Source organism: Chelonoidis abingdonii, chromosome 8, assembly GCF_003597395.2.
Source record: "Chelonoidis abingdonii isolate Lonesome George chromosome 8, CheloAbing_2.0, whole genome shotgun sequence".
Classification (NCBI taxonomy): domain Eukaryota; kingdom Metazoa; phylum Chordata; order Testudines; family Testudinidae; genus Chelonoidis; species Chelonoidis abingdonii.
Window position 1 is genome coordinate 32,708,417 of NC_133776.1, and position 17,692 is coordinate 32,726,108.

Consider the following 17,692-nt stretch of genomic DNA (forward strand, 5'->3'; position numbering starts at 1 on the left):
TGCAGATTCTTAATAGCTCTTGAAGGTGTATTATTATACAGCTTTTCCAAAGCCAGAAAAATGAGCAAACAGAACAAAATAGAAGGGAATGTCAATACAAAGTATTTATAAATTAAAGGTGCTGATAAAAGCTGTTCTAAAATACAGCAGTGTGGTTAGCCATGCTGTTATAGGTCTATAGTTACTTGACTTAGAACTTGCCTAATAATGGATTGTAATTTTATAATTTTGAATTCCCAACTCTTGTAGAGTAGGCTTTATATATGGGGGTTTTCATTTTTTATAACCATTACATTCTTCCCCCCGCCCCCAACGTAACTTCCACACTTCATACTGTAGATGTCAGTATGATGTTCATGTGATAAAGGTTCAGGATAAATGCAGTTTATCTGAATCAACTGCACTCTGCTACTTTTGTTTTTATTTTCCTTAAATAGGAGCGCCCTCTCACTGAAGAATTAGGACTATCCTCTTCAACTAATGTGTCACATTTGCTTCTGGCTCTATATATTTTGAAATCAAAGTATCAAAGTATTGAAATAGAAGCTATTTTAGATCATTTTAAAAAATATAATTATTTCAACTATGCAGGCCTTGGAATGAATTCTTAGTACTAAGCCTGTCTGGTTTTATAGGTAAAGGGATAAGAGAAATATTTTAAAAATGAACACAAACATTTCTAAAATTGTTTACTCCATTTTACAGAAACTAATACTGACTGTGTATTCACTTCTTGTGAGTAATGAACCCATTGAAAAGTCATGGCAAGAATGCCTTTATAGCACACATGTATTCTCTTTATATTTAAAGGGTCTAGAACAGGAATTGGCAACATTTGGCATGTGGCCCGCCATGGTAAGCCCTCTGGCGGGCCGGGCTGGTTTATTTACCTGCCATGTCCACAGGTTCGGCCAATCGTGGCTCCCACTGGCCGTAGTTTGCCGTTGCAGGCCAGTGGGGGCTGCGGGAAGTCGCAGCCAGCACATCCCTCTTTCCACACCGCTTCCTGCAGCACCGAACCACAGCCAATGGGAGCCACGATCGGCCAAACCTGTGGATGCGGCAAGTAAATAAACTGGCCCAGCCTACCAGGGGGCTTACCCTGGTGGGCCGCGGGCCAAACATTGCCGATCCCTGGTCTAGAATGTCTCCTTTAGTTCCTAGGCTGTCAGGATAAGCTTCAATAATGCTTTACCTCTAACAATCACATTTACATTAGTTTAATTATCACTAACTCAAAGACTCTAATGGGAAGAGAGGAGGAAAGATTAAGGGCCAAATATAGAGGTTTTAATAAAGATATTTAGATCCTGTATTTGCAACTGTCTTCAGCAACTTAAGCTGACTAGAGACATACAAGTAATATACAATTCCCCCCACCCTTTTTAAAGCTGAGACTTTACAAGCCATAAGTACACCGGCATAATAATAGGTCATCTAGCACTCCATGGATGCAATAAGCACAGCTTTGGCTTTCAGAAACAGTTCACAGGAATCCAGGTCCCTTCTTTATTTTACATTTTTATTACAATCCACCCACACCTCCAAGTATTAACAGTGAACCCTCCTGTTCCTTTTTTCCTCCGTAAAAAAAAAAAAAAAAAAAAAAAAAGGGTTGCAGACCAAGCTGAAGAGATTTAAAGTTACATCAAGGCCTAAAGAGCAGAGTAAAGGAGGCAAAAATCTAAAATGAAGAAAAAGTTACAGTTGTGTGGTTCAAACATATGATTAAATAAAAAACAAGTTAATAAAAATTTAATTTCTTCTAATCTATTTTGAACAGTTTTCACAATTGGGAAATATATTCAATAAAAAAACATGTAATGTAAAAGCTCTGCTTTAGGAATAAAAATCCACTTTAGAAAAACAAATCAGAATGTACTATATGTTGCAATCATTGTAACTATATTTCTTGAGGAAAATCATTCAGCCTTTGGCCTTTTTTCCTTTCACTGTTCCCAAGGCATGCCACTAATGTGGCTTATAGATGCATCATTGCACATATTACCCCTACACTTAAAATGCACTTTTATTTCAGAGATATTCCTCATACTTAAAATAGAGAAATACCACCAGAACGGGTAACATCTCTAATACATCAGAACTTTTAAGTGTGCCCAGCTGTAGGCACCAAACTGGTCAAATGCTCCTACATTAAGCATCACAATGGGAAATTACATCCATCAGCTGGATTCAAAGGTGCTTTTCTTTTGATATTCAAAACTAACAAAAAAGGACCACAGCTGTTAATGTTGTATACTCCATTGAAGAAAGCTTTTAAACAGCATAGTATGTCGGAAATACACAGTACTTCCAAACAAACTATGAATGCCTCTAAAGATCTGAGTCATAAGCGGGGCAAGAAAACCACGTTTTAAATTTCTGTTCAGATTTTATTTGAAATCTAATTCAAATTGTCAAAGCTACAAAAAGGGGAAAACATTTGTGTTATTTTTGCTATGTCACAACATTCTAAAACAAAAATATCACTACTGCCAGCAGATCAGATACACACACTTCTGATGAAATCTCTAAACACAAAAATGTTTCATTTGGGGAAATAGTCACAATGAAGATATTTTGTACAATATAAAACAATGACAGGTCTACAGATGCAGTTACTCATGAGTATACACATGCATTCACAAAAAATTCAGGAATGCTTTTTTGTTTGATTTTTTTTTGTTTGATTTTTTTTTGTTTTTGTTTTTTAAACAGACTGTTCAGGCACAAAAACAAAACCGCATTTCCAATAAGTGACAGCATCATAAAAAATATGAACATTTTGTCAGTGTTTGCTTTTCTTTGACTTCTTGTGAGATCTGTGTGGAGAACGGGACTGCGACCTGGATTTTTTCCCTGACTTTTTAGGGGACCTGGATCGTGACCTTCTTGATCTTTTGGGTGTCCTTGAGCCAGATGGTGACCTGAAAAATAAAGTTTCATTACATACTGACAGATAATTCCTTTGCTTTTTTCTCTGCAGCTATATGGCCCTTTCCTCTGAACAACTCTAGAATAAAATCAGGGGAACTCCGTTTAGCCGATCTAATTGGGACCGGGACCAGACGAGATAATCAAAAATTCGGATAATGGGCAATCATCATTTTAAGATGTGGAGTTGCTTTTAAATTAGCTGACCCCTCACAGAGAAGCATTAAAACATACCCCTCATTTCTTATCTACTTAATAGAGTATACAAATCCCTAGTTCTTGCAAACAATGTTTTGTTCATTTACTAACAAGAAAACCAACATGAGTTTTTAACAAGTTGTACAGGTATTGATCATTTTTATGCACTTTACTCTTTAACCCTGAACATTATAGGGACCATCTACAGCAATGTTTCTCAACCTGTTTGCTGCAATTGCTCAGGGCCCCACACTACATTGGGTCCAGCTAAGTTAAACGCTTCAGCTCCACCACATGGAGCTCGGGCTTACGGCCCCAGCCCCACTACCCAGGGCTGAAGCATCAATTTCCCACATCCCTGTGTGTGTGCTGGTGGTTAATATAGAGAGACGGATAATGGAGGCTCGAATAAAGGGGGTTCTACTTTATTTGTCATTTGTAAACAGAAATTCCTGACTTGTTATCTAGGCACACATCAGTTAGCATGTACAATTTCTCCCCCCATGGTATGTGCATTGACTCAGTTTCAGTGCTCAGAAAGTATGAGAAAAACAGCACCAATCAGTGTCACTTAAAGCAGGCAAATAATGTACAAGCTTTCCTACATAGTTCTGCAAGTGCACCTTAGCCTTTGCATTAACACCAACTTATTCCAACATTGCTCATTTCTATTCCATGCAATTATGTTAAATTGTGTTGAGCTGGAAAATATCTAACATTCTAACCAAACACGTTCATGGGTTGTGACCAAACCCAGAAGTCTACAGACAAATGGATAATGAATAAACCTACTGCACCATCTGGCCCACTCTTAATGCACATGATTAATCTCATCTAATCTAAATTGATTTCATGCCTCATCAGGCTACATGACCACTGCATGAACTCTGTAGAAATATGTAATTATCCCAAAACAACTTTCCGGTTTAATATAATTGCTAACGTTCTCTACAAGAAGGTGCTTACTTTTGCTTGACTAAGAAACATCACAAATACAATGCACCATAAAATTTTCTCTCTTCTCTGCTGAATCACTAATAGTAGAAGCTGAAACTTCAGGAACATGACTACAACAAAAATGCATGAGTATAGCAATCTAGACTTTCAGAGCAATCTTGAATTTTGGAATGCAAACAGAACACCACAAACCACACAAAATATTAATGAGAAATATATCTGATCTCATGCACAGCATAAACCAGAGACCACTATTTTGGTGATAACAGCAATAGAATACAGTTACACCATATCTAGAGCAGGGAATTTAGGAAGTAATTCCCCATCATTGAAAGCCCTAGTGTAGACAGGGCAACAGTGGTTTTCTTCACTACACTGCCAAAATGTATTCCATAAACCACCAAAAACTTGTGTCTACACCAGAGCTCTCACCAGTGAGAATCTTCGCTAAAGTTGCATTTCTCAAATATGACACGAAAGATACTGAATAATCGTTAATGCTGTGGTGTGTGCGCAAAGGAGGCTCTGTTGTCAATCCCAGAACTGGGGGATTATTATTGTAGTTTGGCATTAGGCAAAGGAAGGACCTTGAATCATACAGTTTATTGGTCCAGCTGCCTTGTATAATTCAGGGTAGATTTCCAGAAGAGAGATGTTTAGCTTACCTTTTGGCTTTTTTACTGACATCTCTAGGAGAATCTTTGTGAGATGACCTTGAACGTGAGGTCTCTTTGTGGGATCTTTCAGATCGCTCTGAGCGCTCCGATTTTGGTGATGGGGATTTTGCTCGTCTACTGCCACTGCTGCGAGACGGACTGGGAGATGTACTGTGTCGTCTTTTCCTTTGTAAAATAACAAAAAATAATAATTTACACACATACACACACACCCCTACAAAAAGGAATCCCCTCCATTTGTACAGATTCTTTCCCAATTTAATATGCATTTTCATTCATTCATTCCTTAAAAATAGAGTAGTGCTAATTTTTTTTTTTTTAAATCACAACTTCTAAATAGGTCAGTACTTGATCAGACTTTTTATCTGGGTCACAAACTACAACCTATGACTGATCCTTGTTTATGGATTGGTGACAAAGTTGCAATTAAATACAATATTGCTACAAGTTCTTGAAAAAGCAACACAAGTTACAAATAAGGCAGCTATGCTTACTGAGCTAGTGTCAAGACTCCCGCTAAACACATATGTTAGCAGAAGGCCAGTATGCAGACTAAAAGCGACTGTACAATTTAAACTGTTTATACTTTCGTAATGAGGTGAAGAATATTTAGACCAGAGCAATTTACTTTTCCTAAGTAATTTAGTTTTAGGTCCAGTTTTCAGACCAAAAAGTTATTTCACAGTTAAATTTATTCCTAAAATCACAGCTAAACACAGTGCATTGTTTTCATAGAAGTACTATTTGGACCCATTTTTCCAGATGCATTGACTGAAACAAAAGGTTCAGAAAGTTACTTGAAGCATGTTTGGGGCAGATTAGAATACAAAATCTGTTAAACTCCGAATCCTGTGTTTTACTGTCTTACAATCAGATTAAATTTTAAATAGCTGAATTCCTTTATTACAGCAAGAACTACAACTACAATTTAATTTAAAGTCTAATATTGTCTACAAAGCTATTAAACAAGTGGTTTCCATGTGCTCAGGGACAGAATAAAAGCTGCACCTCTCTTTTCTTGTTGGTGTACATTCTTCTTTTTCCTTCTTGTCTTTGGATCTGGATTCAGATTTTTCCTTGTCTTTCTTGTCTCTCTCTCGTTCTCTTTCCAGCTCCTTTTCTTTTTCCTGAGTTATTAAAAACAACTGAGATTTAGGTAAGATTTGTTCTATGATACAGAGAAAAGGTATCCAGTGTATCCACTATTGGGTTACAGTTTTGGAGGGACAGGATCAACATTTGAATCTGGGGAGCAGGAGAAAATAATGGTTACACCAACACACAAATCTTAGATTTACTGATAGGTTTCAGAAAATTTAAACAAGATCTTAACACCTAAATTTTCTAAATTTCCATTTTCAGGAGTCAGAGGGTACCTCTATCTACTTAAATATATACATTCTGGTCCCTGTCTTGAAAATGAAACTATAGACAACCTTATGACTGTTTATCCAACGTTATAGAAAACTGAAATCAAAGTACCGTACCAGTCCCCACTCCTTCCTGTAATAGTGTGTGCTGTCACATGCACCAACAACAACATTAAAAAGAAGACAATACTGGATGATGGCTGAACATGTGTCATTTAATTTTGCCAGCTGGATCTCGTCTTCCCCCCGCCCCCCCGGATTACAGGAGACAGGACTATACAGTTAGCAAGTTTGAGTACAGGCACTGAAACAAGATAAAATGTGGGCTTCAACACCATGTCTACATTTTTGTTATTTCAAAATTCCCTCTGTAGTTCAGAAAAAAATTCTACTATACTCTATATTAGGAGGATGAAGCATTCCAGATGCTGCAATTACACTAAGTGCTGCTTAGCAGCACCATAATTATAGATGCTAATATAGCAGCCCTGGAACTCAAATGGACTGACTTTTGAGAAACCATTATAACACACATGCTTAGATATCTCAAAAAGATTATGTTCTACATTACAGTAAATCCCAGGACAACTATATTATTTCTAATGTCGTATCTTTTAAATATGAAATAGTTACAGTTAAAGTATTAACCTTGCATTGCTAGTCCACTACACCTGCTGTAGTACAATTAAACACTACCATGCCACTGAAGTCAATGGATTGTTAATGGGCTAGCTGGCACATTCTGTAGTACAGCAGACTAGTTTCAGCTGGACAGACCTGGAGCATTCAGCAACAATGAAGCTGTTAAACAGCTAAATACTGCTATTTTCTCAAACTGCCATACTATGAAGCAACGTTACCTTTGAAATGCTCATTTATTGTAAATTAAATAGGCAGAAAAGGGCAACCATCTCAGAGCTTAATGCACTAACTGCAAATCAGCCATTTATGCACTGCTCTTTTGCAGAACTGTTAGGTTTATTTTGCAGCAAACCCAAAGAAAAGAATTATCCAGCAACCGGAGAAAAACTGCACTCTTGATGCCAGTATTGTAAAGAACATCAGTTATAATTGCCATATTTAATATTTAGAATTTATATTTTTACATTTTATTTACAATGTAATGAAAATTAAAAAAAGAACAAAGCCAGCTAATGACAAAAACCTATGCTTACAAACTGCTAGAATGAACTCAGATGAAAATCAAGCACTTGCAGAACACACAAAGCATCTGACAAGGTTATTTAGGTTGTGATTTTATTTTTTTAAACAACTTCATTTTACTACATACATCACCCTTGCTACACAAGATAAACACCACTTCTCTCTCCAATTATAGCTAAGAGAGTAAGAAAGACTCTTTAAATGTCAACTTCATTTAAAACAGAAGTTACTGGTTTCAAACACAAAGCACCAACAGCTACCGTCAGTCTCCAGATGTGTATATTTCCTCCATAGATCACCATTCTGGACTTTGACAGGTCTCTTTCCTAAAGGCAACCTGCAAATCTATTTTTAAGTGAGTTACCCTTACATTTGTGTGCTGAATGCCCCAAAGGAAGAGAGTCAGAGAAGCACTCAACACAAATTAGTACATTTATGTTTAGCTTCCAATAAATAGTATGGGTCGTTCCAAGCTTTGCTGTGACATGCCAGAAGCAATAATTCTGTAATACCATGGGTGATGGTGGCAGACCGGGTGCCAGCTTACGCCAAGGCCCCTAGGCCCCACTGAATACTGACAAATGCATAGCCGAAAACCAGTTTGGTTCACCTCTTACTTTTAAAATAGTGTATTAGATTTATAATAATGTGTTTAGTCTTTATGGAATGCTTGCTGGATGCTGCATGTATTAATCTTACTTATAATATCTGTGTCCTATGTTTTATGCATTGTAAACCCCTGTAATTGTGTAAATCATTAAACAGGAAAGAGTATGAATTAATGTAGAAATGCTAGTTTCTTACAGAAGGTGTTAGGTCCTGCCCACCAAGAAGGCCCACTGAAACCAAATGAGCCATTGTGTAACATCAAAGAACAAGGACTTTCTTGATTGCTTCCCCCCCACACCAAAGAAGAGGAGAAGTGCAGGTGGACTCATCCCAACAACTTGAACTCTGCGTGAAAGGAATAAAAACCCCTGGAAAAAGGAACAGTAACTCTGTGCTGCTTAAAATCTGAGGTGAGAAGATTTGCAAGCATAAGTAAGAGAGCCCCAGGGCTTGGGGCCTAAAGAACATACAGAATATGTCTACACAGCAACTAGATACCCAAGCTAGCCCATACCAGCTGACTCTGGCTCTCAGGGCTTGGGCTGCAGGGCTGTTTCATTGCTGGGCAGATTTCCAAGCTAGAGCTAAAGCCCAAGCTCTAGGACCCTCCCATCTCACAGGCTCTTAAGAGCCCAGGCTCCTGCCTGAGGCCAGAAGTATGCAATCAAACAGCCCGAACCTGCTGACACAGGCCAGCCGCAGGTCTGTACTTGCTGCGTAGACATGCCAACAGAGCTTGCACACAACAGCACCTTCTATTACTTTTTGGAACCGAAGCCTAAGATGGATGGATAGGTAGGTGGGGGGGGGGGGGGGAAGAGAGAGAGAGAGAGAGAGTGTGTGTGTGTGTGTGTGTAAATAACTCATTACTTTTCTTAGTTCATAAATCTTTAGTCAGTTTATAATACGATTGGCTACAAATGTTGTCTTTGGTGCGAGATCTAGGATGCAGCTGACCTGGGCTAAGTGACTGGTCCTTTGGAACTGGGAGTAAACTGAGTATTATTGTGATTTTGGGTGTAAGGGACCATCTATCACAAAGGCAAGCTTGCCTGCGCAGCAAGATCGACCGAGTACCCAAGAGAACCGTCTGCGACTCCATGTTAAGCCTGTTATAGCGCTTCAGTCAAGTATGAACTCCTGATGAACTCTAAGTATAGAACTCACAACCTGTTTGGGGTTTGTGCACTGCTTCCTCACAGTCTGCCCTGAAGTTGGTACTTATGCTTGTGAGCCACCCAGACAGCCTGACAACCATCATTACTAGAACTCAGACTGTGGAGTCAGACCAGAGAAGCTTAGGTTAAAAGTGTTTTTCGTTTACATGCCATGGTTTTGAGAAGTTCAATTTTTATATTGTTTTGAATATATTTTAAAATTCTGTAATTGAGCACTTTCAGAGCTCCTCTGACCCGGCTCGGGAAGCCACAGAGGACTAACAGTAGTGGTAATGTTGCAGAATTATTCATTCTGGGGTGCAGGCACAAAGCTGGAGTTAGCTAGAACAAACTGAGGTGTAGGGAAACAGAGGAGTTTCAACTAATGTGTGTCCTGAACGCCATTCTCTCTCGTGCTATTGGAAGCATTTGACAAAATGAAGTTTTATCAATTTACCAACAGAATAGTCAAAAATGTGGAAACACCTTTAAGTGTAAATTGAAGATTTTTTCCACTCAAGCCACTCTACCTTGCTTTATAAACTCAATAAGGTCTATAAGTGACCCCCTCAACTTCTTTACTGATTCGCTACAACAGAGGTGGGCAAACTGTGGCCTGCAGGCAACATCCAGCGGCAGAACCCCTGCCTGGCCCTTGAGCTCCCACTGGGAGGCTAGCCGCCAGCCCCCCACTGCAGCTCAGCTCGCTGTGCCGCCAGCACTCTGGGCGCAGGGCTGTGAGCTCCTGCTGGGTAGCACGGCTGTGAGAGCCACCAGCCTGCCCCGATGCTCTACTTTGTGTGGCAGTGTGGCTGGCTCCAGCCGGGTGGCACGGCTGCCAGTCCTGGTGCTCTGAGCGCATGGTAATGGGGCAGGGAGCGAGGGAGTTGGATAAGGGGCAGGGGCAGTCAGGGGACAGGGAGCGGTTGGATGGGGCGGGGCGGGTCAGGGAGGGAATAGGAGGCATTGGATAGGCATTGGATAGGCATTGGAGTCCTGGGGCCATGGCAATGGGCGGGGTGTGGATAGGAGGCAGGGCAGTCAGGGGACAATGAGCAGGGGTGGTTGGATGAGTTGAGTTGTGGGGGCAGGGGTCAGAGAGGGGGGGTTGGATGGGGGTGGAGGGGTCCCAGGAGGGGGCAGTCAGGGGACAAGGAGCAGCGGGGGTTGGATGGGTCGGGGGTCCTGGGGTGGGGGTCAGTCATGGAACTGGAAGTAAGAGGGGGCAGGCTGTTTGGGGAGGCACAGCCTTCCGTACCCGGCCCTGCATATAGTTTCGGAATCCTGATGTGGCCGTCAGGCCAAAAAGTTTGCCTACCCCTGCGCTACAAGCTATTTTTGGCAGCACTATTTTTCTACGCATTGTTTTTTCCGCAAAATACATTTACTATTAGAGCTTTAACCATTGAGTGTTTTCTTCTCAACACATTCTGATGGCAAGGAATCAAATCACAATGAACTGCACTTGGATTGAAACACTTAATTTAACAATACAGTGGAATGTCAACTAAATGCATTTAATACATTACCTTAGTGCAACACTATATCTGAAATCTAGAATCAATATTGAATATATAAAGAACATTTCTTACCCTCTGAAGAAGTTTGTCTCTGTAGTGTTCAATCTGTTCCTGAAAACTCTGGCCTGGTTTCTTGGGTCTTTTTCCAGACTCCAACTCATCTTGAAATTTCATCACCTTAAGCTGCAAAATTAATAATAACCATTTAAAGTACATTTTTACTGGACTGAGTATTCACAGGTTTTAGACAACTGGCTGAAAATGAAACTTGGTTGAAATGAATTATTTGTGTATTTTGTTCTCTCAATATTAAATGTACAAGTGTCACATATGAAAGGATATCAACATCAAAGTGGAGAAAATGGGTATTTGACCTTAGTCTCGTGCAACTGTTTACACACTTAAGAAGAACTAAATAAAGACTGAGATTTGTTTACAGTTATTCCTGGCTACCACTGAAACCTCTACTCAATTAGTGTCCATCATTTGATTTTGCTACACCCTAAAATCTCTCTCGGAACACTGCCTATATACTTCTTGCAAATGAAAGTTTACTGTTAACATATCCTGTTTCAACCTCTCATTTGCAGGTTTTCTTAGAAATTGTCTTTTTTCCATTTAACCCCAAATTCTATCTGACTGAAATGATACACAAGCCAAAATTATCCTCTTCTTCTAGGATATTTTTGTAAACTAATTCACTTTCAAGGTGGATTATTTTAATGATGTAAATATTCATTCATACGCTGTCCATTACACTAGGGACTTTCCGCTCACTAGCACTGCTACAAGTAATGTCATCCTTACTGTGATGGTACCTCAAGCGTCACAGTAGTAGCTAGGGAGTCTTTGGCATTTTTCCTGGAAGAAACTTCATTTTTTTCTCTGCACATTAAACTTTCCATCAAACTGGTTCAGACCATAAAACTTTACTCCAACTTCTCACCTTTTTCTAAAGCCTTAATTTAACACTATTCAGTTTCTGCATATAAGCAGCACTGAATCATTAAGCCAGGGGTGGCCAATCTATGGCTCTGGAGCCACATTCAGCTCTTTAGAAGTTAACATGTGGCTCCTTGTATAGGCACTGACTCCGAGGCTGGAGCTACAGGTGCCAACTTTCCAATGTGCCAGGGGGTGCTCACTGCTCAACCCCTGGCTCTGCCATGCGCCCTGCCCCCACTCCACCTCTTCCCACTCCTTGTAATGTCATTTTTATTTCTTGTCAGAGTGCACTAGAGATCTCAGCTTTTCAAGTATCACAGCCCAATTCACAGGGCTTTAAACTGAATAGAAGTTGGAGAAAATGGTGCCTATGCATTTTTGTATTGCACCTGCAATGAAAAGCCCCCTCATTGCTAACTGAGCTCATGCTGAGTAAGGGCCTTTAGTTCCACTCCCACTTAGCTCTTCAGCCAATCAGCCACTTACAGGTGTGTGAGAGAAGAGGGTCTAGAGACAATCTGTGCTCCCCAAGTTCAGCAGACATTCTTGCAACTCTGCTTGGAGGAGGAAGGGAGAAGGAGCAAGTACGACAAGCCGAACTAAGACCAGCAGTTAAATTCCCCACCTGCCTAGGTGGTCTCTGCCTCCCTTGCTTTATGACCCTGATACTTGGAGCAATAAAACTTCTAGCACTTGTTCTATCTGTGGTAATAGACAGTAAGAAAAACTGGAAAGAGAAGAAACTGTGAGGCAGGAAAGTTAGAGACAGAGCCACAAAGGGACCTGACAGTCCCTGAATAGCCCAAGAGTCATACCCACTTGCCATTAGAGGGGAAAGGAGGAGCAAGGAGCAAACTGAGGCGGATGGTGGCGTGGAAGGAAAACAAAACAGAACTGAAGAATAGGGCTGTACTTCACATGACCCTTCATGCCCTCATTTTTCATTCTTTAATGCATTTTTGTGGGTGGATATTCCTAAGTACATATAACTCTTCTATAAAATAGAATGAACTTAGGAGAATCCATACTGCAGGACTAGAATTATTTAATTCAAAATATAAAAACTATATTTTTGGTATAAATCCATTTATTTATTTTTATTATTATTTTTTAAACACTGACCTCAATTTCTCTGAGTTTGGCGCGCTTTTCTTCACTCATTTCAGAGTACTTGATTGATGACTTGGATTCAGGCATTTCTTCTTTGATGGGATTGGAGTACATATGCTGCTCTTCTGATTTAGAGCTCTGAGTATCCTCCTCATCTTCGCTTTCTTCTTCCTGACTTGAAAGGGCAAAAGTACAGAACCCATTAGTATACAGATATCTACTTGATGCAATAATTTGCTTGAACATTACAAATCTTACTTATTGAAATGTCTGTATTTCTTACAGTCTTAGGTCTATACTTCTGCAGATTTCTAGATAAGATAATCTTATAAATGATACACTCAAACTTGCAATTTAATGGTGGACTGTGTCAGAGATTGACCAGGTGCATGAGGTAGCTACCCTAATACCCGTTTTTTTGTTGTTGTTAAATAAAGCCCACATTTAGGCTTCAGTTATTTTACACTGTACACCAAATGCATCCCAACAAAGCACTTCAAAAACTATACAAATTCAGTCACTTAGTCCATAATTATGCTGATAATTATAAAGCTAAAAATGGTAACCCAACACTATTTACAGGATCAGGCTAAGTGATGCAATTTTTTCTTCTTCAAATGTAGTTAGTTCCAAAACAAAATAAAAGTATTCTGTTTTTACATTTCTTCCTTCAGTCCTGGGAACAGACACCCGAAGTATCAGACTCTATAATGGTATTCCCAAACTCACCACTAGAGTGCTGCAGCTCAACACATAATCCAGTCTAAGATGCTGTAATCATTATTATTGATGCTCTCAAGCTACTTAAAGAACAAAAGACCAGAGACTGCTCAAGAACTATAACACTGCATGAGGTCTAGTCGTATCCAGAAAATCATATATATATGGGAAAACTACTACCTGCTCTTCTGATTCAAAGTAGAAAGTGAACCTTTAGATGAGTTCACATAACTATGCAATTCTCACACGTCAAACCTCAGGTAGTATTGGACACATACTATTTGACATTAATGGGTTCCTGAATACAGCTTCTTTTGAAAGAGTTCCATTGAGAACATTACTATACAGAATAACTGATAAAATTAGAATGCAGAAATGATTGACAAAGGTATGCAGTGCTAAAAACCTTGCTTCATATCTACATTTTCATATTCTCCCTCTTATCAAATTTAATTTGGATTTTAACTAGGGCTCTCGATTAATTGCAGTTAACTCACACGATTAACTCAAAAAAATTAATTGCAATAAATTGCAGTTTTAATTGCACTGTTAAACAATAGAATATCAATCGAAATTTATTAAATATTTTGGATGTTCTACATTTTCATATATATAGTATTCTGTGTTGTAACTGAAAAGTGTATGTTATTTTTACTACAAATATTTGCACTGTTAAAAACAATAAAGGAAATAGTATTTTTCAATTCACCTCATACAAGTACTGTAGTACAATCTCTGTGGTGAAAGTGCAACTTACAAACGTCAATTTTTTTTTTTGTTTTGTTACATAACTGCACTCAAAAACAAAAGAGTGTAAAACTTTAGAGCTTACAAGTCTACTCAGTCCTATTTCTTGTTCAGCCAAATAGCTAAGACAAACAAGTTTGTTTACATTTACAGGAGATACTGCTGCCCGCTTCTTATTTACGTCATCAGAAAGTGAGAACAGGCATTTGCATGGCACTTTTGTAGCCAGCACTGCAAGGTATTTACGTGCCAGATATGCTAAATAGACTTCAATAAGGCAGCCCCTAACTTTCAGAAAGAAGCCTACATGGGTAAACTAGAAACATTTAGAGCCTTACTTTTGATTTGCCTCCTCTTCTGATTCTTCATGCTGGTCAAACAACTCCCATTTAGAAGTTGTAACAGCTGGAAGAAAAAATAAGAAAGTTCTAAAAACAAACAAAAATTACTTCATCTGAAATTTGTCATATGTAAATATTATAAAATGCAAAACTCTGTAGCATCCAGTGTTTACTACAAATATCCCCTCTTTATGGAAATGAATTACCGTATACACTCATTCATAAGCCAACTTTTTCTAGTAAAAAAGGGAAGCATTGGAGAAGGGCATCGGCTTATGAATGGGTATAGAGAGGGGGAGAGGTGGGACACAGCACCCTCCCCCAAAAAACAAAAACAAAAAAAAAAGAGGGGGCAAGGAGAGGCATCACAGTCAACAGAGCCAGAAGAGAAGAGGCAGAGCCAGAGTTTCTCCTCTTCTGGCCACGCTGTTTTCCCCTCAGCCTCCAAAGCAGTTGCAGCTCCGAGGCTGGCAGGCTGTGGCCGCACCACCCAGCCTGCCAGAGCCAGGTAAGGTGGGAAGGCATGGAATGGGGAGAGTGTGGGGGTCCCAGGCTAGGGTGGGAAGGGATTACACGGGGAGAGGTTATGTGGGGAGGTCCAGGGTTAGGGGTGAGGTCATGTAGGGGGTGGTCACAGGGGTTACTCCCCTGACCCCCAGCTTCTCTACCTCTCCCTCCCCCAAATTTTCCCCACCAGTTGCTGTCCTGGCCTATCAGGGTAAGCCATTGGTGGGCCAGGACATTTTGTTTACTAAGGTTTACCTCTGTGCCTGTGGACGCTCAAGGTAAACAAACCATCTTGGCCCGCCAACGGCTTATGAATGGGCCATAAAAATTTGCCATTTTTACTTATCCATCTTGCAGGGGTCAGTTTATAAACGAATCGGCTTATGTCCGAGTACGTACGGTACATCTTTAGTCAAATCTGCACTTCATCAGAATAGTTAAATATATTTCTCATTTATTATTTAATGACAACACACAGCACACTTAGGGTAAAATTTTCAAAAGCACCTGAGTAGCTTTCAGAACCCTAAGTCCCATTTACAAAAGTGATATAGGCACTTTTAAGTCTAAGTCTCAATAGCAATCAATGGGACTTCGGAGCCCAAGTATTTGCATTACTTTTGGAACTGGAATGCTGAGTGTTCTTTAAACATTTTATCCTTAGAATAAAGATTTGAGAATGGGTAATCTGTAGTATATCACTAAATGTTTTCCAATATTTATTTATTATATATGGGAAGATTTTTAAAGTTGACGTTACTAAAGTATGAAAAACAGATGCAGAACAAAGCTCAATTTACTTCACAGAAAATTGTAACTGAAGGAAGCGATTATCATTGAAAGTATTTAAACTGCATGAATAGTTTTAGATAGCTTACTTGCAAGTGTTCACAAAAAGCAGCCAAGTAAAACATCAAAACTTCCAATTTACTTACAAAAGTGCCTGAATTTTAAACATTTTTTTAAACTAACCCTGAGCTTCCAATTCTGCTTCATCCACTGCCTCCCATTTTGAAGGGGCAACTTTGAATATGGGCTCATTCTTTTTAGACTCTTCAGAAGTATCCACTGTTGAGGAAAAAAATATAAAGAAAATCATTGTCCAAAAGTTCTCTCGGTAGATCTTAAACGTTGAATTTTATTAGGGCATTTACAGTGTAATAAAATATTTAAGTGACCTGTGCCATCTTATTTATTATTTGTATCACTATTAACACCCAAAAGGATTGAGATTGGGGCCCCACCATGGTAGGCATCATGGGCCCTGCCCCAAGAGATTACAATCTAAAAACAACAAATTATAAACTAATTTTGTTGACATCATAAGATTAAAAATAGAGTCACTCATGAACTCAACATTCTACTTGTTAAATACTCTGTCTTATCCCTTGTTGCCGATCAGTTTTTACACGTACTTCATTTTGAAATTCAAGTTTACGATGAGGCACCAGGCTATTAACTTTTTCAAGTCAAGTTCCTATATCAGCATTAAGTACATTATATTAGGAAACCTAGAATTCCAAATTACAAGTTGAACTTACAAGGTATACCGTCAAGATCATCATCAAGCGATTTAATAGGGATTCCATCAAGATCATCTATTGGAGCAGCATCAATAGGAATTCCATCAACATCTTCCAGTGGTGCACCATCAAGCTCTTCCTCAATGGGAGCTCCATCAAGATCATCTGGTACTTCCTGTAGGCAAATATATTTATTGTAAATATTTAAATTCCTTCAGCGAGGGGCTGCCCAATGAGTGATCTACACTGTTTACTTTAATTTCTCTAATTCATTTCAGGTAACATTTACTTACTTGCTGGATTTTTTTTTTTTTTTTAATTATAGCTTCAAACACACCTTAAATAGAAAGCAACGAAGCATTCCTGGTAGCACATGTATTAGTGCATTACTCTAAACTGATATTTGCTCCCTACACTGCTGTGTAATTTCAACAGAAGTGACTAAATTATCTCATACAAAAACTAGGAAGATGAAATTTGTCCACACATTACTTAAGAGTTCTGCCATCTCCATATCCAAAGGAAAGGAGGATGTAACACATACATAAAGTACAGGTTTGGCTCATGAGGCAAATGCATTGATTCACTGAAGGACACACAGCTGTGCACCTGACTTTAGATATGTGAAAGATTCCCTGAAAGACTTTAAACTGAGCAACTGGCAAAAAGTCTCCCTCCTTCGTAGCAACACAAAGCAATATTCACATAATTAACCATTCCTAAAGAATCTTTCTAATACATTCGGCAGAAGCACTTTCCTACAGGCTTCTATGCTTTCTTGACTCTATTGTTAGCATTCACAATACAATAAGAGCAATCCCACTTTCCATTTATATTTCAGTTACCATCTCTAGTATACTATATTTTGGCAGTGCTGCAATGCAAAGACTTGTTCAAATCCTGTATTTGTTTGCTAGCCTCCAGTGACTTGATCTTCCTCATTTAAGATATATATATTTAGTTATAAAAACATCAGTTATCATCCATCCCATGCTCTGGGTGTTTAAGAACTAGGAGTGTACAGGTTTCAGAGTAGCAGCCATGTTAGTCTGTATCCACAAAAAGAACAAGAGTACTTGTGGCACCTTAGAGACTAACAAATTTATTTCAGCATGAGCTTTCGTGAGCTACAGCTCACTTCTTCGGATGCATACAATGGAAGACACAGACAGGAGATATTTATACATACAGAGAACATGAAAAGGTGGAAGTA

At 39.1% G+C, this 17,692-nt stretch overlaps 1 protein-coding gene across 10 annotated transcripts in view; it reads right to left on the bottom strand.

Moving 5' to 3' along the window:
* Positions 1-2,372: 2,372 nt before the first annotated feature.
* Positions 2,373-17,692, bottom strand: part of U2SURP (U2 snRNP associated SURP domain containing) — a 59,719-nt gene continuing 44,399 nt past the window's right edge. For 5 of the 10 annotated variants that reach the window (XM_075068486.1, XM_075068485.1, XM_075068482.1 and 2 more), the window contains exons 20-27: positions 16,498-16,654; positions 15,929-16,024; positions 14,447-14,513; positions 12,654-12,816; positions 10,659-10,769; positions 5,775-5,911; positions 4,755-4,931; positions 2,676-2,927 (exon numbers count right to left, since the gene is read on the bottom strand). In XM_075068486.1, the coding sequence (XP_074924587.1) occupies positions 2,789-2,927; positions 4,755-4,931; positions 5,775-5,911; positions 10,659-10,769; positions 12,654-12,816; positions 14,447-14,513; positions 15,929-16,024; positions 16,498-16,654 (1,047 nt within the window). In that variant the 3' untranslated portion in view covers positions 2,676-2,788. Of the gene's footprint in view, positions 2,928-4,754; positions 4,932-5,774; positions 5,912-10,658; positions 10,770-12,653; positions 12,817-14,446; positions 14,514-15,928; positions 16,025-16,497; positions 16,655-17,692 lie in introns of all 10 variants that reach the window. The other 5 variants (XM_032801667.2, XM_032801666.2, XM_032801665.2 and 2 more) reach the window with 2 other exon arrangements.